The 25802-nt window shown below is 40.2% G+C and overlaps 1 protein-coding gene across 3 annotated transcripts in view; it reads left to right on the forward strand.

Moving 5' to 3' along the window:
- The window catches only part of CSGALNACT2 (chondroitin sulfate N-acetylgalactosaminyltransferase 2), a 34664-nt gene extending 13393 nt beyond the window's left edge, over window positions 1-21271 (forward strand). For all 3 annotated transcript variants that reach the window (XM_085312327.1, XM_085312329.1, XM_085312328.1), the window contains 7 exons: window positions 3545-4796; window positions 12177-12393; window positions 12918-13019; window positions 14807-14985; window positions 16443-16537; window positions 18050-18131; window positions 19286-21271. In XM_085312327.1, the coding sequence (XP_085168453.1) occupies window positions 4115-4796; window positions 12177-12393; window positions 12918-13019; window positions 14807-14985; window positions 16443-16537; window positions 18050-18131; window positions 19286-19578 (1650 nt within the window). In that variant the 5' untranslated portion in view covers window positions 3545-4114 and the 3' untranslated portion in view covers window positions 19579-21271. The remainder of the gene's footprint in view (window positions 1-3544; window positions 4797-12176; window positions 12394-12917; window positions 13020-14806; window positions 14986-16442; window positions 16538-18049; window positions 18132-19285) is intronic.
- The last annotated feature ends 4531 nt before the right edge of the window (window positions 21272-25802 follow it).

A 25802-nucleotide genomic window follows, 5' to 3' on the forward strand; every position in this document is an offset into this window, starting at 1 on the left:
AGGGCCTGTTAAACCACCTCTTCCGATGGGATGAAAACTAAGATTCTTCCTGGCTTCCCTTTCTCTTAGGGGAAACCAGATGAAACAGGAGTGCTTTTCCTGCRTAAACTGTTTAGCTGATTAAGAAAGGTTGTAGCAGCAGTAATGAAAAACTTCACCACTGCATTTAGGGTGTTGTTCATGGCTATGACCGCTTCCCGTATTGCTAAGGTGTTGGTATGCGAATCTCTTACTTSTCATAGAGCAAGTATGAGAAGACAGGGTGGGGGGAAGGAGCTCAGCACTGTTACTGGCTGTTAACTATTACATCCTTGGAACTGTTTTGTAGGATAGCGCTTGTGAAGGTTGTGAACAAGAAAAATTCAAGCCTCTTTTAAAGGGAGGGAGGAGAAGATGAATCTGGGGAATACTGAAAAGTTTCCTTTTTTTTTTTTTTTAAAAAAAAAAAAGAAATACTTCAAATTGGTTTAGTCCCTGTAGCTTTCATAAACTACTTGCACCGTTAGCTCTCCATGTGCAATTTAGTCTTGTTGTTTAACATACCTGGTTGCGTGGATATTCCTTGCCTTTGAAGGCCACAGGGAATCAGTAGTGGGAAAACTACCTATTCTTAATAGTGTCGTGCTAAAACTGTTAGAGGTGTATCGGGTAAGACCTGTCCCTGCAAAAGGCTGCCTTGTTGATAAGGTTGTCACCAGATCCCTAGAAAAGGGTTTCAACTAACAAGGGAATAATTACAGCCTAAAAGGAAAAAAAACAAGTGAGTTTTCTACAGCCCACCTAATGTGTAGTTTCTATTGCTTCTGCAGTAGGCTTACTCGCTTCTCCAAAGTGCTCTGTAAGGTAGTGCTTCGTAATACAGATCTCTAATGTAAGTAGGTAAGGTGCCAGTAGGTAAGGATCAAAAATCTGCAGTTRTTTATGATGTTTTCTTCTTGGATTTGCTAGTCTTGAGGCTAGCAAATGGCTAGTCTGTGGGCATGCTGGTTTTTATTTGTGCCTACGATGATGATATAGATTTGGCTACACTAAAGGAACTTAAGAGCAGTGTTGTCCTTTCATGGCCCCTTGCTAATCCTCTCTGAAGGGCTTCTCAGTCTCCTAATGCATTTTGTCCTCTTGAGACCACATGAAGAAATGTGTTGTGATTTGCTTCTAGGAGATAAATAAGACCTAAAGAAATTTAGTGATTCATCAGCACTGGTCACAGGGCTCAGCCTAAAATAATGCTTCAGCTTCAGCGACATCTGTTTCTGCCTTAACGATAGTTAGTGATGGCGTAAAGCCCCCAGTGATAGGAGGTTGCATGGCTTACCTGAGTTCCTGCCTCATCCCCAGTACCAAAAGCATCTCTTCCTAACTTGACAAGCTAATTTCTGTGTTGACATGATAGCCATGTTTGTGTATACAGAGATGAGGAAATACTGCATAACCTTATTATTGCTGTTAATGTTGTTTGGGATGGGATTTGTCAATTTTTTTTATGCAAGTCTTCTAGTTTGATCTTTGTTCTCAATATGCCTTGAGTGACCTATGATGTCTCAGCTTCTGTGTGGAAAGGCTTTAGTACAGTCTAGCTTTTTTAAATCTAGATTTAAAGAAACRATGTTCTTTATGTTGTTAATTGTGGCTTTACCTTTTGCTTCCTAAAGTAACAAGCATTCAGCACAAAATGAGCAAAAACATCCTACAGGCAACTTCAGTAAAAACTTGGAATAAAAACTACTACATCATTTCTGTGAACTAGTCTTGTCATGTAGACTGYTTTTTCTTCTATCTGCCTTGATGCACCACATCTGGACCCTGGTCAAAAGTTTGAGGATACATCTGGTGTTGATTACTTTGTGGACATTTAACTTGCATTTTATATAATATTGTACCTCTTTGGTGAAGAATGACTAACTTCTGTCCTATTTGGACTTAAATTGAATTACTTTTAGGTAATAGTTACTTATTTTGTACTGAAGTGTTCAGTAGTTTCATATTAATTTGGAAAGCTTCAGTTTAAGATATCTATTGCCTCTAAGTTGTTGTATGTAGAATTCCTCCATAAAGACTCTAATTTATTCTTAAACTGGCTCATAGGCAGGGATTCCACCAGTAGAAATACTAATAACTATTTCAAGCGGTCCTAAGGCTTCAGCTGGACTACACCTGGGATGCAGCTCGTGCAAACCCAAGAGTAATACAATATCTATGCAAGTTTTAAGATCAGCAATTCTGTTAATTGGTTTGGGGATATGAATAAATTATTTAATCTTTCAAGCTCTGTTATTGGAGCTTACTTGCAAATGAGGATACTGAATATCATGATACTGCTCTTGCATGGTACCTGGTACTCCAGGAAGCCACATCCTCCTGCTGGAGGCAGAATGGAAAGGGAAAAAAGTTGCGAGGACATAATCAGTGTTTATGCCCTGAGAACATGAAGTGCGTTGTGCATGTTTTTATTTGCAAGAAATGAGGAAGACTGAGTTTTTGGTTGGTGGCAATGTTAGATAACAATCTGTTAGTCAATYCATAGAGAGTAGAATATTTTTTTCCTGTTTTTCTCATTCCATAAAAATGCAGAGTTTAAACTGCTTTTGAAGTCCCAGAATCACCCCCCAAAGAGTAATTACACAACCCAGTCAAAATGAACACAGAGCTAGTAGATCCTTGGGTAAATTATAAAAAGCTTTACTCATTTTCTATAGCAAAACCTTAAACAGAAGTATTTTGTTAGCTTTAGGAGGGAGGTTAGCATACATTCAGTTTATTTGACCCCCCCCCGTCTTTATAATATAACTGAAACAGACCCATATACAGTATTTCAGACTAGGAATAATCATTTTTGGTACTCTTACGTAACTGTCCTCCTCTTGCTGATCTTCTCCTAGCCTGTTTGGTCAGTAGTATAGGTGGTGACTGACCTTCAAACTATCAAGTTCACTCTAGTCTATCTAAAACAAGAGAAAAATGTTAGTGAACTGATAGTCTGCGTATGCTTTTTCTCAATCAAAAATCTAGATTTGAATTTGAAATTCGGCTGAATTTTTGACCTGTCCTGAAAGGCTGTTTGTGTGACCTTTGTTTAAATCTGCAATGCTTTGTATGTGAGTAAAGTTATTCCCTGAAAGATATTTACTTAAAGTGAAAGCAAATGGAAATGCAAGCTTCTGCTGCTTCAAAATGGCTCTTTTTAATGTAGAGGAATAGGAAGGGCATGCGTGGGTTTTGTTTCTTGAGTCTTTTTCTGTTGGAGGAGGAATGGGCAGTTTAAAAAAAAATAAAACAAAAAATGGTATTTTGAGACTAGAAAAACCCTTACTGTTTTAACTATCTATGTGAAAAATTTCACTACAYTGTTCGTATTAGTATTTTCCAGACAGTGTTTCAGACAGTCACTGTTGGGTAATGCAATGGAAAGAAATAATGTTTTCTCTTTCTTTTCCTGCCCCTTCCCCCGGTGATTTTTGTGTCCATATGTTATAACTTTCTTAATGTGTTTTCCAAATTACCTGCTGCTTTGTAGTTCTAATATGCACCTTTCTTTTAATTTTAGGTTCTGTCTTCATTCTGCTGACTCAAACCACAGATTCCAAAGAAAGGAGGGAGAAGTGGAATAAAATACTCAAGTGCCAGAGGAAAATGTCAGACTAGTCAATGAAAATTACTATTACTAAACTGTAGACTCCTCTGATTTTTACATAGTGGGGAGAACTAAATACTGTGTATCTGAAGCTTATAAAACAGCTTTTGCAGACTTTCCTTGCTGAACTTCAMGTGGGCTAAATAAAAATCCCATAACTATTCCTATTAAGACATGGAAATATGATTCCTTGCTCATGTCTCCCTTCTTCCCCTTTCATGGGTTTTTGTTTTCTTTGGGGTGGGACATCCTGAACAAATTGTTTGGCATCAGCCATGCTTACAGTTGATGGYCATGGATGACATAGGAATTTCAGATTTATGTCTCTGTAATAACACATGATTAAGGCAACGGTTAAAAACTGCTTATATGCTGCTATATCAGAACTTATATTAACTGTTGCAGTCATGCTTTCATTCAATTTCTAAGATTCGGACCCAGGGGGATGTTCCCAGAAGGGTACGTGCAGAGAAGTCCTCTTCGATGGGAAGCGGAAATATTGTAAGGATGCCTAGAAGAGGCTTAATAATTCAAGCCAGAACTCGTTGGCTGTTAGTGGGTCTGGCCTTACTGTTCAGTTTAATCTTGCTCATGTACTTGCTGGAGTGTGCCCCACAAACAGAGGGTAATGGATCTCTGCCTGGGATCGTAGGCGAGAACATGGGTAAAGAATACTATCAAGCCCTTCTGCAGGAACAAGAAGAGCATTACCAAAACCGAGCTACCAGTCTGAAACGTCAGATTGCCCAGCTAAAGCAAGAGCTTCAGGAAATGAGTGATAAGTTGAAAACCCTGCAGGAGAAAAAGAGCCCCAAGATCAACAGTATGAACTACCAGGGCACAAAAGAACAAGCATCTAACGATCTCCTAGAATTTCTTCATTCCCAGATTGACAAAGCTGAGGTGAGCACAGGGGCTAAACTGCCTAGTGAATATGGTGTCGTGCCTTTTGAAAGCTTTACATCCATGAAAGTATTCCAGTTAGAGATGGGGCTCACTCGACATCCAGAAGAAAAACCTGTTAGAAAGGATAAACGAGATGAATTGGTCGAAGTTATTGAGGCTGGCCTGGAAGTTATCAATAATCCAGATGAAGAAGATGGGCAAGATGAGGATGATGGAGTAGGAGAGAAGCAGCTGTATAATGAAAATGATTTCATAGAAGGTATGGTGAATGCTTATTAGATGCTTTCCAGACAGTTAACAGAACTGCCAATAGGCATTTAGTAATGTTTATATTTCTGGCACTTTTACCTGCTCAAATAGGGTCTTGAACAGAAATTATGCAGTAAGAATCTTTACCTCTCATAATCAGAATGTTATTACTTGATGATTTRTTTTAAGTAGGGAGCAAGAAATGTGTTTCAGAAAAAAGGTTCACCACAGTAAGTATACAGCATAAAATACTTGGGCTTTCATGTATGCGTGTGTGTGGTGTTTTATTTTTATTTTATTTTATTTTTTTAGYTGAAGGTCTGTGTTTGTCCTTATGGTACTAAACTGAAAGATTTCAAGTAAAACTAGTGGTGGAGAGGGAGAAATGGATTCTCTTGCTCTTGTCCCTGCATAATTAAGCTATTCAGCTGTGAAGCTACRGAGTATTTTTCTTCACAGATCTCTATGCCACCTTTAGCATTCAGACTTTTGATTCTCGTGGAGTTGGCACAGTCATGTTAAAAGGAGAGTATTGACAGATTAACGTGTCTTGATCATGTCAGCTGAAGAACTTGGTGTCCTGAATAGACCTTTCAGTGGGGAGACTGGTGTACTACTCTTGGAGTCAGTTAAGTTATGAAACCTTGAACTTAGCCTAATATGAAAAAATGTGCAACTAATGGACAAAACATGCATTACTCTGAAACATATGACCGTTACTATTAGCATTTGTTTACATTCTCCTGTTCTTTCTTCAGTTCTTTTTCCATGCTTGTAGATTTAATTACAGAACACTTCTGTAGAAACAAAAATAGAAGGTATGCTTTCAGCACTTCTACTGACACAGCTGGAAGATGTAGTAGCTGTAATTCCTGAAGAACTTGGCTTTCAAGGTATAGTGTAATGCTGATGGAGATAAGTGTTATCAAAAACTGCCCTAGTATCTGTTTTTTGTATTTGCAGTATTACACAGCTCATGCTGCCTTGAAAAACACAAAAGTTGGAGCATGTTATAAATGGAAGAGCCTTACTGTAAAAGGGAATCCCCCTTAAAATTGCACTTCATACCTCTGCCTCTATTCACAACAGTGTATTGATAATTGGGAGCCAAAGAGCATGTCTTCTGGAAATTGAACTAATGTACTTTTTTGCTGTAAAGGCAGTGTCCTCAGGCGTAGGCTAGAGGAACTGTAGAAAAATTACACGGGACTTTAAAAAAAAAAAAAAAAAAATGCTGCATATCGTATGTGTTAGTAACAAACCATAGTGAGCCACAGTGGGATACATATAGGATTGATATCCTTGTCTTATTTCAGCCAGCAGTTGTTAGTTGTGTGGTTATTATATTTTTTATGTGTATGTAAAAATAGTAGGGCTATTTTAGATATTGGACCAGCAAAAAACTATTTTGGTGTATTAGCTGCTTTTATTATTCCAAAATTTAGAACTAAGAAATGGAACCAACTCAAAATGGAACCTCCTATTCCCTAATGCTTTAGCCCTGCAAAAGACTCTGCCTCATTACCTGTTTTGTCAGCCTGGTGATGGAAGCCCAGTTGGAAAGTTCCTGTCTTTCCATTTAGAAAAATACTGTTCCCTCAAACTATCGTAAACAAATGGGTTCAAGTTTTATAGCAGACCCAGTGCCTTTACTGAAGTCACAACTGTTCTTGTAAATATCCTGAGTGCTACTTTGTTGCCAAATTTGTATTGCTTGTTTAGAGAAAGTCTGTTAAAATTGACTTGAAGTAACACAAATAACTTGTCATTTAAGTCTGTATCCTCAGCTGCTGCTAGATTGTCTTGGTACAAGTGGTTTAGGACTTTCAAGACTAAGAGGAGAGCTTTATGCAATTTGGTACAGGAAGGTGAGAAACTGTTGGAGGATTGGAGGTTTTTGGAGGATTGGGGGTTTGGGGGGGGGAGAAAAAACGTGATATTGCATGAGTTAATGCATAACCATCACAATTTATACTTAAAATAGATGTACTGATTTTACTTTTGTCTTGACTTGCAGGAATGCTGTCTCAAAACTACTGCATATCTACCTGCAGAAATTTACCCACAAAATTATGCCACTGCCCACAAAATTGTGCCACTGCCATAAACTAAACTAGAAACAGGCATGCTTATTTTAAGAAAGTGTTCTAACTTCCCACCTCAACAGTCCAATTGTTCATGTAGGTAAATGTTTGGTTCTGGGAATTATTTCAGCTCTTCCTTAGACTTTTAAATATTAGACTAAACCTTGAGCTCTGTAATCCCCTGTAGTATGTACTTTCAGATACATTAGTAAGTCTTTAGAAAATTTGGTGGCTTTTCAAGTAAGTTTTGAAGAAATACTCTTAGATGGGATGGTCTATAAAAAAAATAAAAATAAAAAGATGAAAGATTCATCACTACTAAACAAGTCCTACATTATTCTTCCCCTGTATTTACATCATCTTGGAAGCCCAGTGAAAAGAGTATCACTGTCTTGATTTATAAAAGCATCAAAAAGTTATTTCTTACTCTGTTTCACCTACATTAGTCACTTGTGACAACCACAACTAAAGATGTGAATTGAATCTTAATCTATTTAAATTTGTTTAAATTTATATTTTTATCTTATTTTAGTCTTTTCAGAAAATGCATGCCTAATCTCTTCATCCATGATAGAGAAAAACATATGTTACTTTACAGCCCTAATACCACATAGGCCAAAAACATTCAAAATATATTTTGATGAATGGTGACATTCCTGTTGCTGGTCTGTTTTCTACTGTGTCCTTGATCCAACTGTTCATGCAGTTCTTCCACAGCTTTCTCAGCCTCTGTGGTCTCTTTACATGAGGATATTCTGACTTTTACCACTTCTGGAAGGAACCTTACCCATTCTAGGAAGTGACCTTTTTTTAAGTCTTACCTAAACTGATGGGTTTTTTGGGGGGTTGCAAGAGTGTCCCACTCCTGTTCTGGAGCTGTGGTTGGGCACAGTTGCCACAGCCACATGATGACTATTGGCAGCTTAGAACAGTAACATAAAATAAAACTGATCTGCAAACACATATTGCAACTATAAAGATACTTGCTGATGAAGACAAAACCATCAAGTTTCTCTATTCTTTTGGGCTGTGCTTACTACACTTACCTTTTTTTCTTCTCTCTGCAACCCAAAAGGGAGCTTCTAAAATTCTCAAGGTAATATTAATGGAACAAAATCTGACCTTAATCTTGTTCAGCAACTCTGTTTGAGAGCCGCTTTACATTCTTAGTATTTCCATTAGATCKTCTGACTATTCTGGGGATATCATGAGGAAAAAACTTTTCTTTAGTTCTAACAACATTTCCTTTGCTGAAAAACCACCCCTGAAGGTGACAAAGTTGTGATGTTATGTATTTTCCTAAATGAAGGGATTTAGGACTACAAACTATGAACGTAACTGCTGAATTAGGCATTCTAAGAGAGGTCTTGATTAAAAATAGAAACTTTGAGTTCCATGTCTGATAATGAGAAGCAGAGGATGAAGAAAAGAACATAATGATATTACTTCTCTCCATCCCTTTTCTTCAGAAGCCTGTGTCATTTGAGTCTTGCATGGTGATGCAAACTCTGCATGAGACTTCCTGGGCATCTGTGTTTTACTTTGAGTTCAGCTCATGCTCATTTATTTGGGGTATTTTGGATTGAAAGCTCTTCTATTGAATAGCCATTTAAAAATAATCTTTGGAAAATAGAGGCATCAGTTTATTTTCAAAATAAAGTTCTGCTGCAGCTAGGGACTTTATTGCGCTACTCATTTTTATTAGAATCTAGTCTCATGAATATGTAATAAAGATACTGTTACTGAATGGCTGCTAGAATTTGAGTGCTGTTTGAGTCTGCTTTTCTTGCTTCTGTGTTTCCAGCTGGGAATGAACAGTAACTAGCTTTAGATTTGTGCCTCATGGGAAAACTCTTCATCCAAAATATGTCATTAAGATGGAAAAATGGTGTACCCCAATGCTGTATGCTCAAAGTCAAGCCTTTTCCAGAGTCCTTGCCATCCTTAGAACCCTGTGGACCATTTGTCATGCAGACATCCCCTTGAGTTTGCCCATACGATCAGAAAAACAGCATCCTGAGAACTTCATCAGAGAATTTTAATAAAAAATGATACCTAAAGCTTAGGTTTCATAGACAAAACACTTCCTTGGTAACACCAAATGTAAGACTACAAGCATTCAAGGGGATAGAACAACAGCTTTAGGCACTGAAAAAATGTAATTGAGCCTCAATATTTCTAAGATTAARCTTACCATAGTGAGAAACAGAACTTCTCTGCAAATTGAGCAAAGCTTCATGGATGTAACACTATTAAACTATTTCTGCTGCTTTTTACTACTTTGCTTATGGATCTTTATTTTGAATGGTAGCCAGTGTATACTAGTTGGAAGGTAAGGTAGCAGTGACTTTACTACATAATGAGTCATTCCTGAATGTTAACCTGTATATACTAAGTAGTAAAACAGATGTTAACTTTCTCTGGCTGTTCTCAATTCTGGCTTTTAGTGCATAGAAGTCATAATTTCATAAAATCATTTAAAACTGTAGGTTACCTAGCTAGGTTAGCTCATAGCAAGGAAAACAACTTCAGGAGCACGTGCTTGCTGCTGAAATAAAATAGAAAAGTGGGCCGATAGTAGAAAGTTGAGACAACTTTGGACTCTTACATTCCAACAAATCAATGTTCACGAGGCTCTGCTCCAACTTGGACTTGTACATTAGTCTCGATCAAGTTACAAACACATAGCAGACAAAGCAAAAAATACAGTAGTATTTTTTTAAATTGTTTTGAAGAWTTTTTTTGATTGGTCTGTACTAGAAACATGTTGTAGACAGAGGTCTAAGCTTTTCCTTTGATGAGAGATAAGCTACTAGCAATTATGACAGATACTTTTAAAAACTTTGCTTACTRTGAGGGTGTATTTTCATCTTTAAATAGTTGTTCTATGCTAGAGAAAAGAATATACAATATTGAATGTTAATATACCCAGGAGTAGTGATGTAAAGTATTTGCTGTATATTACATAAGAACATGGTGTGAAAGCACTGTGGAGCATTGACTACTCCTCTAACCAAGAAGCTGTTTTCCAGATACAACACTGATTATTTCGCACAAAATGTGGGAGTGGAGGAGTGACAAATTTATGATTTTTTTTTCTACTTATAGCAGTCAATTTTGTGAACTTACACTGTTATACTGAAACACCCCTTTCAATACTTGTAATTAACTTGCTAATATGAAATCATCATGCTTGTCATCAATATTAGAATGTAGTGCTTATTTTGTGTAGGAATAAATATGGATGGGTATGTCTTAAATAAGACTGCATTGCCAAACTGTGTTAAATAGCTAGAGAGCATCTACTTGAAAGGTTTTATTTGGTCACCAGGAACTTTCAGTCATGGTATCAGCTTATTCTGTTACACCCTGTCTGCCACTGGCCCTATTGATGATGRTCAATATTTTCTGTAAATGCTGTTAGTGCACATGCTCACCTGCAAGCAAGTGCTTTAGAGATGCAGCAAAATAGTGCAGTGGAATAGGGAAGTTGCTATTAAAGAGAGGCAGATATAGGAGAAGGGCAGAAGGAAGGGAAGTTGGATGTGGTTTGGGGAATGGCTGGGARAAAGAAGCTGAGGCAGAAGGCTGTTGCAAGAGTTAGGTAGATCGAGGTAAAGGACATTAAGCAGCTGGGTGGAGAGTGAAGGTAGAGAGGAAGTCTGGGGTGCAGAGGAAGAAAGTTGCAGCAAGACTGCATGCACATACCTCTGCTTTTTGTATGGAACAAGAAAGTAATGGGAGGAAAGGAGCATGGATGAAAACTGACACAGGAAAAGCCCTGAGGTGTGGAGATGGGTGTCTTCAGAGGAAARGTGGAAGAGCTGTAAGACCACTTCTTTCTAGTTCCTGAGCTAGAAAGAAGCAAGTTTTAAAATAAGCTCTTAATGTGAGGACTCCTCTCTGCATTCATTCTCAGGTCCTCATTTCACTTGAAAAAGCACTGAAATAACTCAAAGGACGTTATCAGTACTGCACACAGAAAACAAGCCTCTGTGTCACCAGAACCCTTTATGGATCATTTCCTGTCACCTCCCTCCCAGATGGGAGGCTGGAACAATTGCTCAGCAGGCTTGCTTGCAGGAGGAAAAGCAGGTCAGGCTGCAGCCTGTCAAGTGACTGGAAATGCACTGATGTTTGTCCCATTTTGGGATAAGTAGCTATTCAGTAGCTCTTACAGTGGCGTGTGCGTGGCCTGCTCAGCCGAAAGGTGTTTTGTTCATTATGTAGCTTATGTTCTTTAACTTTACTCTACCTTTTTTCTTCTGCGGGGAGAGAGGAGAGCTGAGATGGGATGAGCAAAGAACAATTCTGTTGGAGTATCTTTCCTGTCATCGCTTTTTGCCCTCAGTCTAGCATGAGGTAATAATACAGATGTGGGATTAGCAATCCTTTTGAATCCACAGGAGGAGTCTTGGTCTTGGTCTTTGTGGTTTAATGTTGAAGAGGCTGTGTGGTTTGGCTTAATTCCTTGGTGGGTCTTAAATGAAAGCAGTCAGATAGCTTTAAATATTTGTCCTGAAAAGGATAGTTTCTGTTACCCAGTAAGTACTGTATGGTAAAATTCCCTAAGTAGATAATGTTATTTACAGCAGCCTAATTGCTTTATCAAATAAAATGTTACAGTTACCTAGAAAACTTGCTCTGTCTACATCCTTTGAATGCCATGTCTGTAGTAAAATGCCACTGTCCCTGTTCATGGGAAAAAAAACACTGTAGCTTGTGGTCAGCAACCGAAACAATAGTTTTAAGTATTCCAGCATTTATCACGTAGGGATATTCTTCAGGTATCGTATTTCAGACTTCATGGGCTTTGCCAAGCAAGTTGTATTTTGTGTGTTCTGCACGCAGCTTGTGTTGGGTCCGTTGCTGGCCCCATGATCTTCCCTATTACTGTGGAGTAGCTTGGGGGAACGATGGCCGCTAACTGAACGGATTAAGAAAAGGCAATATTACGTAATGAGGCTGAATTCCTCTTTCACTGGAAATGCCTGATTTTTATTTTGCTTGAGAACCTACCTGAGAAGTTGATGTAWGAAAAAGCTATTGCTGAGCTCTGAGAAACGAGAGGGAGCTATTGGTCTGAGACTGTTCCTCAGATCAGTGCTAAGAAAGCAGAAGGGTGATTGTAATTTATAGTGATTTGTGGATTTTTTTTTGCTTATTTTAGGAAAAAAAAAACAGATAAGCTTTTCCCAAATAGCTTTCTTTTTATTTCTTTATAGTTCTCAAGAAAAACGGTGTTTCTGAAATAAAATTGCGGGGATCTTTGACTTCATAAATTACTTCTGTGACTTATTCTTCAGGTTACTATCGTACAGAAAGAGATAAGGGGACACAGTATGAACTGTTTTATAAGAAGATGGATGGCATGGAATACAGGCATGTCACGTTGTTCCGACCTTTTGGACCACTCATGAAAGTGAAGAGTGAAACAGTCGATATTTCTAGATCAATCATTAACATTATTGTTCCTCTTGCTGGAAGAACTGAGGCATTTGCACAATTTATGCAAAACTTTAGGTAGGTGTGTTAGACTACACAGTGAGCTGTGTTGCTGACTTTCAGATTTTTTCATTTTCCAAATGAATTTCTGTTCTGGTGGATTTATGACAGAACGGATGATTCCAATATTTTGTGCAACTACCTTGAAATGTTTGTAACTGAACCTATTGTATGGAGAAAATGTTTTTTCTAAATGGATATAAGAGCTTCTTAAACTACACCAAAACCCCTTTTAGACTGAATGCCAGGGCCATTGTGAACTTGGAAATTGATCTTGAGCACGCTCATTTTTGTAGTTATCAGCTTTTGAGTTCCTGTTTCTAAAATACGGTGTTGGAATGAGCACACCATATTGGTACCTCCCAATTCAAATGGAAAAGATGGGGAAAGAAGCAGGAAAACATTTTTTTTTTTTTTTTGCTTTCTTTAGAAGCTAGTTGAAGTCTCACCAAAATACTTGTATCTGCCAATGTTTTTTTTAAAGTACCTGAGGTTTCTATTGTGTTGCAAGTAATAACAGCAGCTTATCTCTGTGCTTATAGGGATGTATGTATTCATCAGGATAAGCGTGTTCATCTCACTGTGGTATATTTTGGACAAGATGGACTATCAGAAGTAAAAAGCATCCTAGAGTCTGTAGCTAGGTAAGTATATCCAACATCAGTCAATACAAACAATATTTTTAAAAACAAAGAAACAACAAAGTGAAGAATTTCAGAGACTGTTACAGGTTAAGGAAAGTAAGCTTTACTTGCATTGAATAATTCTTCATTTGGCATTTCACAGCTTAAGTTGTAAAAGTCTCCTGTAAACTTTTAGGCCATGATTTGGGTTTTCTCTATCTGAAGGCATGCACAACTAAAAATCCAAGTTACAGGCTAAGAAATACTAACAACAGTGGCTTTGAGCTTTCCATCTGACAGCACCAAAAAGTACAGGAATCAGTTTTGCCGTGCGTATTCAGTCACGTTAACAGACTAGTCAGAATTAATGGCACAATATTTAATTGTTACTGAACTGGGACACACATTGTGACAGCTCTTTCACTGGAGAGCTTACTTTAATAATGAGGAAGAGAAATGACTGGTTGCTGTAATCAGGGCTGGTGGGCTGCTGAGTCTGTCTGCTCGAGAGGTTAAGCTTTGTCCTCTATCCTCTATGTACAACGTACTAACTCCAGAATGTACCCTAGACTTACCTTTTCCTATAGAACGAATACAAACAAAGGGTATTTCATCAGTCATGACTTGCAGTAAATAGCATTAGAGCAGTTTGGATATAAAATTCCCAGATGTTCCTTTTTCTGTCTCCAGAGGAATGGGACAGCTTTGCCCAGTTAGGTGAGAAACCTGTCTTGCTTTCAGACTGAGTAGCTAAGTCCATCAGTCTCTAAGGAGTTAGTTCTCTGCATGAGTTCGTATTCTCTTTCCTGAGCTGGGAGCCTGTTAAATTTGTTGGCCACGAATGAGCCTGCAGCTGCATGTCCCTTTCGTACAACGCAGGACCAAGGCTTTTCTGATTAAATGTATTTGGCGGAGACTGTTGTGTTGCTGGATTAAAATGTCATGGTGAGTTGGTCTGTCATGCATAGAAACCTTTAGGTAGCTGTGAATTCCTTCTCTCTTACTCCTGTAAAGTCACCATGACATTTAGCTTGCTGAATGCTGGCTTCTTCTGTCTGAGGCACTTTCTGCCCCCCTGCTACGCTTGCCACGAGGCTTTTTGTTCTTCTTGCCTAAAATTGGATTCAGTGCAGCAGACTCCTGTGTTTTCGTCTGTATCTTTATCTTTTTAATGGTGCTACTCTTGAATATTTTTACTCTGTATCTTCAAGAAATTGCCTTAAGTGTCTCGGAAATAGTAGTTTATTTTAGTTGAAGATATTCCACAGGTATATTCCCAGTTTCCTTTGGTACACTTTCTTCCTTCTGCAGCAAGTGTGCGCATATATGCTGCCGATATGAAATAATGAGGAAAAAGTAAATTGACTAGGTTATGGTGGCATCAATGTACAAATGAGCTTTTGTCTCATGATTTTGGTAGAGCTGGACTCTGGCTTTCTTGGTTTGAGTTCCTTGAAGGCTTCAGGAGATTAGACAGGGATATTACCTTTTTAGTGAGGGAATTTTAGTTTGTGGGGACAATTTTCAGATGCCATCATAATTTCAGAGAACACTTCAATTTGCATCTGTTGCCAGAAGGCTTTTTTAAATTTGTCTGAATAATTAATTGCAAGGTTAAGTTATGAAATAAGACTTAGGTCCATCTGTTTGCATTGTCTAAAAAGAGACAACTAAGTAGAACTGATTCTTTCTCATCCTGATATAGAACTGGATTTTTTTAAATATTCAAAATTAAATTACTGTAACATGTTGGAAAAGTATTCCCATGCAAGGTTTTTTTTTGAATTTGACTCTGTTTTTCTTTTCAGAGAAACTAACTTCCACAATTACACACTTGTCTCTCTGAATGAGGAATTTAACCGTGGCCGGGGACTTGACATGGGTGCCAGAGCCTGGGAGAAGGGCGAGGTCCTGATGTTCTTCTGTGATGTTGATGTTTATTTCACAGCTGAGTTCCTGAACAGTTGCCGCTTGAATGCTGAGCCTGGTATGCTCCTTTTAAGTTGCTGTAACTGAGTCTTGTCTTGTTTGGCCTTTAAACTGTCCTGAGTTGAGCAGAGAAGACTGCTTTGTATAGTAGAACCTGTTCAATAGCGTGCATCTAGCAAAAGGGAAAATAACTGTGCTCAAAAGAAAATACTATGAAGACTGAGAAATAATTTCTGCCTTAGTGTCTGGAGATAAGAATTCATTGTATTTTTTGTACAATAGATAAGTTTTCACATTTTCTATTGATTTAGCTAAATAAGAAAGACTTTTTTTTAATGGTTAATTTGTAGGAGATTTTGTGTAACAAAACTGTGAAGTCTTATAGAAGCGGAAGGTGATTTTGTTATACAAAAATCTGTAATGCTTGTATGGCCAAGGCACAGGTGCTTTGCAGTAAAGCTACACAACATGCTCCTTACAGAGACTGAGGCAGAGCTAGGGTTCCATGTTTACATACCAGGCTCTGAAGTTTTCTGAACAGCTTTTCTCAAGTTTATGAAGCTTACTTGTTCTACAAATTCCTACAAGAAGAAAAATGCTTTCCTGAGTTTTTTGTGCACTCCACTAAGGACTCTTCCTGTCAAACATATTTTTATTCTGTTTTTTAATGCTTACTCTTATTACAGATTTGTTGCAGTCAGAAATCTTATTCTTTAAGTGTCAGTTTGGAACAAATAGATATTTTTCTTCATGTAATGGACAAGAGACATTACTGTAGATCAGATATTTGAGTTCTAATTCTTACTCTTTTTTTTTACTTTTGTCTGTGTCTGCACTTCATGAAATGGGTTGTATAAGTAATTGGGAAAACTTTGAAGAGGAACACTTTGAATTTTCACAAGGAAGGGAGTTTGAGAGACTGCTGGACAATTTAGGCTGACAGTATGCCGCCTCTGCATCAAGTGAGACCTGAAGGTACCTCACACATGATCAGAGCTAGTGCCCAAGTCAGAATACTGTGTATTCTTGTGGGCTATCACCGATGGCTGTGCACTCCTGGCAATGCTTRAAAAATGTTTGTCAGATTTCTGTAATAGGTGTAGAACTGGTGTCACAGCATAATCAAGATAGTTACAGTGCTTAATGACTTTGCAGGGCTCATACGTACTGGAAATCACATGCCTTTAAATAAAACACAGGCTATGCGGGGTATTACTTGGTCTTGGTTATTTTGGTAGCTTGACTTCTTAGCATGAGATCACATTGGATGACACAGCAAAAAATTCTCAAAATATTCCTATTTATTTTGCATGCATATATACATTCCCTGCTGTGGGCTTTGCCCCATAAGATGTTATGGTCTACCTAAGTGGAAAATCCTAGCAGATAGACTTTATACTTAATGGTTTTCATTAGACGGCTAATAACATTTCACAAAGAGGGGAGACTTCTATAGTTTCCTCTTGCCTTCTGGAAGGGGATGGTCATAAAAAATAATTATCTTTTGACTTCTAGGAAAAAAGGTTTTTTACCCTGTGGTATTTAGCCTCTATAATCCTGCTATAGTCTATGCCAACCAAGATGTACCACCCCCTGTGGAGCAGCAGTTGGTAAGTAGCCTGATTTATTCTGAAGAAAATTAGTTGTGCCATATATTATTTAATTTTTAAGTAAAATGAAGTTTTTAAAAAATTAAGTGTGATTTAGTAGTGTGTTTGGGAATTCTTGGAACAATATGTCTAAATATCTAAGCACTTTTCTCCCTTATAGGCAAAGCACTTAGGAAAGAAGTTTATCAAACAGTGCAAAAATCATATATTCTTGGCTAAGGCTGGAGTTTTACCAGGATTTTAGAAAAATGTGCAGCTAATGAAAGGAAGTTGGTAGTTCTGGCCTAATGCTTAATTCTGGCTTTGAAAGACAGGGTTTTATTGGGATAGAGGCATTAACTGTACCATGGCAGCAACTGTCTCTGTTGTGCTCCAGAAGCCAGAGAAGGTGTGAACAGAAAACTCCCTAAACACTTCTTGATGAGCTTCCCTCAGTACAGGCTTCTCTTTGTTAACTGCCAAAGGATAGTTGCAGGGTAAATTCTGTTTAAGCTGAGGTAGGCAAGATGTTTGGGCAAGTTGCTCTGCTCATGCTGTGTATAGCTGTCCTGTTCATGCAGGCTGTTTTTTTACCTCTGCCATCCAACATCCACCAGAATCATTGGTGGTTATGCAATTAATTACATCTTGTTTTCTGAATGAGAAACACTGCTTCTTAGGGAGCTTGTAGTGAAAATAAATAAATAAAACCCACAAACATTTGAGAGAATACATTTAAGGATAAGTTTGTGCTCAGCAGAAAGGAGGAAGGGTTATATTTCTAGATCATTGTTGGCTGAAGATGGGAGGGTCGCAGTCAATGTCCATCCTTATCATCCCTTTTAAGAGGCTTCATAAATGAAATGGAGGTTTTAACAGCTGAGACTTCTGAGGTAGATAAGTTTGGAGGAGAGAAAGGAAACAGCAACACAATCTTACTAAAAGAGGAACATCCTGTTGCCCCCACTCCCCAAAATAGTTGTTTTCTAGAATATTGCAGAAGTTAGAAGGGAAGATTTGCTTATGGCCTGAAGTAGTCACATCTGAGAGAGGACTGAACTTCAGCCTGACAGCTTTGTTATTTGCTTTGAATCCAACAGCTGTATGGTTGCTGGCTTCAACCTTAAAACTTGCTTTTCTTGTAATATCAAAACAAAAGGGGACAAATGTGGCATTAGAAAATGGGTAGGAAGTGGAGTAATGGGAACAGATGATTTGGTAACAGACTACCAAAAATTCTGTTTGGTCTGAGCAGATATATAGAAAACAGAGGAGTAGAGTGGCAGAAAGGTTGAAGCGGAAACTGCGAAGAGAGTAAGTATTTGGAATTAGAGAAAAGAATGATGAAGCGAGCAACAGGTAATTAGGTCTGCACGTATGCACTGTATTATGACACAGAAATATTTGAAGCATTATGTGCTGTACCCCGCAGGGGCAAATGATCAAGAGAATTTAGGTTTCTACAAAACTGAATACAATATACTTCCTTCGTTGTATCTTACATTTCAAAACAGTAGCATTTTAAAATTGCAGGTACACAAGAAGGATTCTGGTTTCTGGCGGGATTTTGGCTTTGGGATGACTTGTCAGTATCGGACAGACTTTCTGACTGTTGGTAAGATGAAGTTAAACAAAAAATTGTTTTGTAGCAAAGTATTCAAAAGTTGATTCTCTATTTTGAAGGAAGTAATACATTTATGGCTCATACTATTTTACTGAATCCAGCAGTCAGACTTGCTGACTGTCAAGTTTGAACAGAGTTAGATTAGTATTTTAGATTTTTGACATGCCATCTGACCAACAGTTGTTAAAAGCCACAACATTCGTTAATATCAACAGCATTTCATTCAGGAACTTCTAAAAATCATTTATTGGTACTTTTTGATCATGTGAGGCAAATTAACCAATTTCCTGAAGCATATCTCCTAAGGAAACCTCCCAGGTAAACCTCACTTCTCTTGTTTTTTAAACAGCCTGAGTAGTAATAGTTGGATATAGTGGCTTAAGATTTTAAAAGTGTACTTTGGCACCCTCTTGTGGCCTGCCATTAAAACACAGAACAGCTTGATGTACTTCAATTTAGAAGGCTGTCTTGAAAATAATCTGGCAGAAGTAGATGGTGTTGTGTTGCTTGCCTTAAGTGCTATATAGTTACTAGAACTCAGACTGCATTAACTAACAGTCAAATTGTCACGTGTATGTTATGGGCTAAATGAAAATGACAGAATTCTAGATTTTTGAGTTTGTGCACCAGTCTGGATCAATTTTTTGCTATGGTCCTGGTGAGGTAAGAGAGAACTTAAAATGGTGGAATTGGATTCCTTCTCTTAGTCCAGTGTTTTGAGTTGTGATCTGTGGAGTAATTGCTGGCATTTGTGGAGAAGGCTTTTTCATGTGGTGCATGAATGCCTCATTATCCGGATGCTAAAATCCATTATGATCGCTAAAAATAACAGAAAAGCATACCCAGTAAGGTTTGCTTACCATTTTCTGCAGCTGTCATATGGTATGTCATGCATAATGCAATTTAGACTCTGTAGGGGTCTCCCTGATGCCAGCAGTGCATGATCTATGTCCTAGGCAGTTTCCACCACAAAGGATGCAGTATGCTTGAAGCTTTTCTCCCTCAATTTGTCGTGCTTTGGCGTGGAGTAGTTAACTGCTCCAGAATTTCTGGTGTCATATAAGATTTGTTGTAAGGACTGTTGCTCTTTTTGCTTTAGATCTAGCTTTTATACCAAAGTAATGTTTTCTGATGTTGTTTCATAGGGGGGTTTGACTTGGAAGTGAAAGGCTGGGGCGGAGAGGATGTTCACCTTTACAGGAAGTACTTGCATGGTGACCTTATTGTGGTGAGGACACCAGTCCCCGGTCTCTTTCACCTCTGGCATGAGAAACATTGTGCAGACGAACTGACTCCGGAGCAGTATCGCATGTGTATCCAATCCAAAGCCATGAATGAAGCATCTCACTCGCACCTTGGCATGCTGGTCTTCAGGGAGGAGATTGAGACTCATCTCCGCAAACAGGCTTATAGGACTAACAGCGAAGCAGTGGGTTAAATGGAGCCCTGTGTCAGGGTGAAGATGACTACTTCAAATTCACAATGAACCAGCATCATTTTACAGCCTTAATTCAGCTTAAAAATGCAGTGCCTCTCTTTTTCAGTAAAGAAGAGTTTAGGGGTTTTTTGGTTCTTATTTTTGTTTTATAAGTAATTCTTTGACTGATATGCTATTACCTACATATCTTACCAGTTCCAGCACCTGAAATAAGAATCCAAGAAGCTTATGTAGTTCAAGGAAAGTGTCTTCAGTATTGATTGGGAAAACACATCAGTGGAATGTAGAACTCAACACTTTTCCACGTGGTACATTGTGATTCTTATATCTGCATTATTTTATGGATTAAATTATATCCTTTGTGTTGTCTCAAAGTATTTTCAGTCTTGTATGGCTCACTGCACTCTGCCTTTAGAGGGCTGCTATATTTACATTCCACTGTAGAAACAAGACAAAAGTGTGGAACAAGAAAAGTATGGAAAAGAATCTCGGTGTAAAAGGTATACAGGATATGCTGATTGATACTGTAACTCTTCAGACTGCTGACTTCACAGCAGTAGCTTGGTGCTGTATTTCCTGTATTAACAGACATTCACATTGTTGAATATGAAGTAATTTATGTGAAAGGAGGGAAAATGAAAATCTAACGTGAATTTTTAAAGCATTTAATGCAGTTTCATACTGTAAAAGAATACCACTTTCTTGCTGATGGGTCAAGCAATTCCAGTTTTGTTTCTGGGTCTAGTCTTTTGCCACAGTAGACACTGTGTCTTAGGCTCTTTTCTTTTTTTTTTTTTTCTTTTTTTTTTTTAAACTGAGCTGAGCTGTTAAACAAACTCGGTTGCTTAAGGATATTTAGCCTCACTACTCCTTCTTGAAAGGTCCTGCCTGTACCTCTCAGCCTTAAAAGTTGAGAAACTATCTTTTCATTTCAATACGCATTTGCTGCTATGCCCATATTGTCCCTTTGCTCTCTTCATCTGACATTTTCGTGGCATGTTTTTAGAAAGCAGTCATAGACTGTTAGCTGTTTCACTAGATGGAAAAAGCAAGTGCTGTTACAATCTTTCTTCACAGGGTACACTTCATTCCACGGATAATCCTGGTAGCCTTATTCTTCACTGTTTCAATTTGAATTAATTTTTTTGAACAGGCACAAATAGAGTTATATATAGTGTTTCATGTGTGGTCTCATTAGTGCCTTGTACAATGGCACTACTATTTCCCTACTTTCAGATATTCCAGGGTACACAAACAGTTAAAATGCAGGCAGGGCATTTTTCTCCATGTTGTCTTATATGCTAACATATGGCATGCCTCTTTTTTGTATCCTTCTTTTTAAAATGAGTGTTGAGAATGCTGATTCAGTAGTTGAACCATTTGTGTGGTCTCCACTGAATTTAGAAGGCAGTTAAAACCCTTCTCTTAGCTAATTAAGATCTGTTTATCAATTTGGTTTGTTTCACAAATTCTGAAGGCAATTAAGAGATTTAAATGTTTGATTTCCAAATAGCAGATATGCTATACAAATAGTTCTGGCACCGATCCTTTTTATGTGTACATAGAATTTGCCTTTATGTAACTTATTGTGGAGAGCGGTGTACTGTATTGTACTTAAAGCGGAGGGAATGCATTGCAAGACATCTTGCAAATGATATTCTCTGTATAATAAATGAATGTCTGCATTTTAGAATTGTTTTAAGTTGTCTTATTGACATTTTTTACAATGATATTTTACAAGGTGGAGTGCACGCCAAATTCAAATAACTATTTGTAGCAAAAGCTCAGCTAGCTATTTACTGCATTTCAAGTGAGTATTCAGACAAGTTATGAAAGTCTAGAGTCAGTTCCCCAGATAAATTTATAGCAGATGTTATTTTGTTTTGGGGAAATCACCACTTTGGGCGCATCCTTTGGACTGCTTCCCAATCCTTTAAGATACCTGGGTGATTCCTAACAAAGTGATAAGATAGTGAGGAAGTTAAAAGCAAATATTTTACACGTAGGCACGAAGACTTGGGTAAAGATGCCAGTGAACCATCTCCTGAGACCTCAGCCCTTAAAACTTCATCTGTTATTGCTGTCCTGGCTCCATTGCACAAGAGTAAGCATCAAAAAGGCCCCTCGCTGCACTGCTTCTGGTGAGTGCTGGAGTGAATGCTGAGGTCCTACGGAGGTGCTGAGCACTGCTGCAGCTCAGCTCTTACYATCCAGCCACTGCCCCCAAAAGGCTCCTGTTCTAGTTCAGAGGTTTGGCACCCAGCAGACAGTTGATGCTGACAGATCTGTTATCTTGTATTTTCTGCTTGGTAGCTGTCCTTATCACAGATTACGTTGTTCTCCTTCCTTATTTCAGCCATTTGTCTGCATCTGTAGATCAAAAATGGTCTGCAGCGTCGAGGCTGCTGTGCAGCAAAAGAAGTTTGGAACTGGAGTCCACAGGAACTTGGAAACTTCTTTTTTCCCCGTTCTTCATCCCAAAACTTGGAAGTTTTTGGAAAAAATGAGGTATACATGATTAGCAGTAATTAGCTGGAAGTGCAAGTTTAAAGTCATGGATAACAGCCTTCAAGTAACTGATTCAATTTGTATGTAAAGTTGTTAATAAACCATCCCATAAACTGTAAAGCATTGTTAAAATGGAATATTCTCCTGCTGTAAATGTTCTGCAGATTGATTCTTAGTAGTAAAATCATCTTCCCAGAATAGCAGACATTACCACATTGCGAGGTGTATGCACTGAATCCATTATTAGGCAGTAGCAAAATCTGAGGGCATTCTCTGCTTAGAGTTGTACTTATTACCACCATCGTAGTGCTAATCGCAGGGTACCTCCAATGACTTACCATAGCACACAACCCGTTYAGCATCTCTGACTTTCATGCCACAGCACAAGCAGAGCACGGCTGCCCACGCTCTGAGCGAGCTGCCCACTCTGCATGTGCCACAGCAACGTGGTCTTACCCAGGCAGCTCTTACAGGGAGCAGAGCTAATTGCAGGGAAGAGGAAATCCAGGCCTGTAGGGCCCTGAAAAATTCAGGAGTCAATTTCCTGCTCAAAGCAGCRTCAGCTAGATCGGGTTGCTCAGGGCCRTGTCCAGCTGGGTTTCAAATAGATATTTGATAGTTATTTGAAGGATACAGGCTCCACAACCTCTGTGCAACCTGTTCCTAGTGTATGATCACCCTCATAGTAAAAAAGCGTTTTCTTTTATTCAGATGGACCTTCCTGTGCTTCAGCTTGGGCCTGTTGTCTCAAATCGCATCACTGGGCTCCACCAAGGAGAGTGGTTTCATCTTCTTTACTCCTTCCCATCAGGTATTTATACACATTGATCAGATCCCCCTGAGCTGCCTCTCCTCCAGGTTGAACAGCCCCAGCTCTCTCAGCTTCTCCTCGTATAAGAGATGCTCAAATTCTTAATCATTCTYGTGGCCTCCTCTGGCCTCACTCCAGTAGCTCCATGTCAGTCGTGTACTGGGAGCCCAGGACCAGGTGCAGCACTCCAGGTGTGTCCCACCTGTGCAGAGCAAAGGGGCAGCGTCACCTCCCTYGACCTGCTGGCAACGCTACTGCTGCAGCCCAGGAGGCTGCTGGGCTGCTTTGCTGCAAGGGTAAATTGGTGGCTCATGGCCAACTGGTTGGTCCTTCTCTGCAAAGCTGCTTTCCAGCCGACCAGCCCCCAGGCTGTGCTGGTGTGGAGTTATCCCTGCCCTGCTGCAGGACCCTGCACTGGCCTTCATTGAGGTTCATGAGGTTCCTCTCTGCCTGTTTCTCCAGCCTGCCCAGGTCCCTCTGAACGGCAGCACAACCATCATCTGGTGCATCAACCACATCAGAATAAATCTGGCTCGGTCAGATTATCAGGAGTGGAATAAATCTGGCTGAAGAGCTGGTAAATTTTAGTTAAGTGACTGGCTCAAAGTTGTAACTCCTGGCATTGGACTGAAGACGTAGGGTGATGGTACGAGCTTACTGGGGCACTTTGCTCCGCCGCAGTAGGGCTCCACTGGGGCCACGCGGGGAACGGAGCGGTCAGCTCCGAAGGGCTTTCCACTCCCCCTTCCCGGCCTTTCCTCGAGCTCGGCTCTGCTCCCCGGCCAGCGGCAGGAGGTGGGGGGGTCCCGGCCTGCCTCCCTTCCCAGCCATTGGAGAAAGGACTTTTCACCCGCCACCGCTGCCTCGGGGGCTGGAGCTGGAGCTGGGGCCGCGGCGCCAAGGCATGCGCGCTCGCCCTGGAGCAAGAGCTGGGACCACCACGCTTTGGACTCTGAATCACCCCTCTGCCCACATTAAGGGCTCGGGTCAGATGCCCGGGGGCCAAGCTACGCTGTATTTTGACAGATGCTGTTTATAAAATACGCTGGTTTCCTTTTTTTCAAGCTGCGGCCCAGGTATAAAAAGCCAGCTGTGTGTTCCTGGAGGGCTCATCGCATTTTAGTGTGAGAGCAGCAAATACAGTGATATTTCTTTGAATGGGAATGTGCTTCACTGAACGACGATAAAATCTAACTTTGTTTTAGCTGTTATATGCCTTAATTATAAGCTTTCCGCAAGGAACTTGCGTTTGTGCAGGAAAGAGAAAGCGTTCTTGGTTAGAGAGGTCAAAGCGAGAGCAGCTCAGTTACGTGAGACGCCTCGTAGGAACGAGCRCAGGTTGTGCTCAGCGCTTTAGTGTATTGCTGAATGCATTTAAACACATGCCAGCCGGTGGGACTGGGAGGTGATGTTTTTGAGAATCAGAAAAATGTAAGTGAAGAATTATGTGGAAATATTTTGTCCTGGATCCACTACACTCAGGAGAAAATAGGTGGGTTCCTTTGGCTGTTTTTTTCACTCCATAAAAGCCTTTTCCGTTGTGAACCGTGATGCGCCCGCCGTCCGACCGAGGGACGCTTCCTTGCGGGACCTTCTCTGCAGGCCGGTTGAATCGTGTCGCTGAGCRGTCAGCCCTGGCAGTGGTTAAAACTGGCGGCTGGGATAAGGGGGCAAAGCGCAGAAGCTGTGGCTAAGCCCTGAGCTGTTGTTACACAGCGCCGGCACGTGTCTAAGCAGCGGTTCTTAACGCACGCTGGAGAAATAATTTTAAAATAAACAGCTATTTATTTATTTATTTATTTATTGCTTTGTCAGGCCTCTAAATGAAAGGGAAAGAGCTTCAGAGAGTTTTTAATGATGATTCAGCACGAAGGTAATAACTCATTGACTACGGCTCTGGTAGAAAGCTCTTTGCCCAGCCAAGGTTGCCCGAGCGACCTCCGCCTAGTCGCAGGAGCTCCCACCGCTCTGCTCCGTGGTGGGGGTGAGGAGCAGGAGCAGGAGCAGGAAGGCCCAGCCCCAATCACAGGTGCCAGCGCCCTTGGCAAACGGAGAGGAGCGGTGGCGGCCGCAGCTGCGGCGCGTTTCGGCTCCACGAGGGCTGTGGGTGGCAATTGGGGCCAGCTGGGAGAGCAGGGCCCTTTCCTGCGGGGGGCTGGATGGCCGTGCTGTCGGCCGCCCTCCGCCTGTGCCCGGGACCAGCAAGGCGAGTTCCTCCTGCTCCGCTCCCAGGTAACGTGGGCTCTCTCCTTGGGGGTTAAAGCAGTGCAAATGTTTTCTTGACTTTCTTTGAGATGCTAGTCTTAGATTGCCCCAAACATGGGATGTCTTTCATGTTTTTAGTGAGAAACCTTGTGCGCTTCTGTAAAGTAGCTGATGGTTAGAGCTACCTTGTACAGAGTTCAAGGAGCAGCTGTCCTGGTTTCTATCTCGGTGGTGCTGCTGCTGACAAGCCCTGTTTTTTTAATTTAAGGTAGACTGCAGAACACATCTATTTTATGTTTAAGTCTCAATGTTTGCATAAGGCTGTATTAAAACACAGCTGTGTCTTGGCTAGCTTAGTCATGTCCTGAGAGAGAAGCGAAACAAGTTACCCTGAGCTTGAATTAAGGTGTCTAACTGGGAGGCTGCAGCGATTTAGCTGGTTTATTTGGGCAGCTGTAAATCTGCGTATGCGGTAGCCGGAGCGTTTCAGCCCCGGCGGTGCCAGTGCTGCCTGTTGGCTCTGGGCTCTGGTGCCCCGCGTGGGTCTGTGGCCTCGGGTCTTCTTAAGCTTTCGCCCCGCTGCTATAAAACCCTTTGCTGATGCAAACGGCCTCGGCCGACAGGTACCAAACCCAGCGTCGCGCCCCCCCCCTCGGGGCGGCTTCGCGCGGGGCACCCGGGCTGCGCGGCCGCCGGCGCT

This window comes from Rhea americana, unplaced genomic scaffold (genome assembly GCF_003343005.1).
Source record: "Rhea americana isolate MKP2758 unplaced genomic scaffold, rheAme1 scaffold_36, whole genome shotgun sequence".
Classification (NCBI taxonomy): domain Eukaryota; kingdom Metazoa; phylum Chordata; class Aves; order Rheiformes; family Rheidae; genus Rhea; species Rhea americana.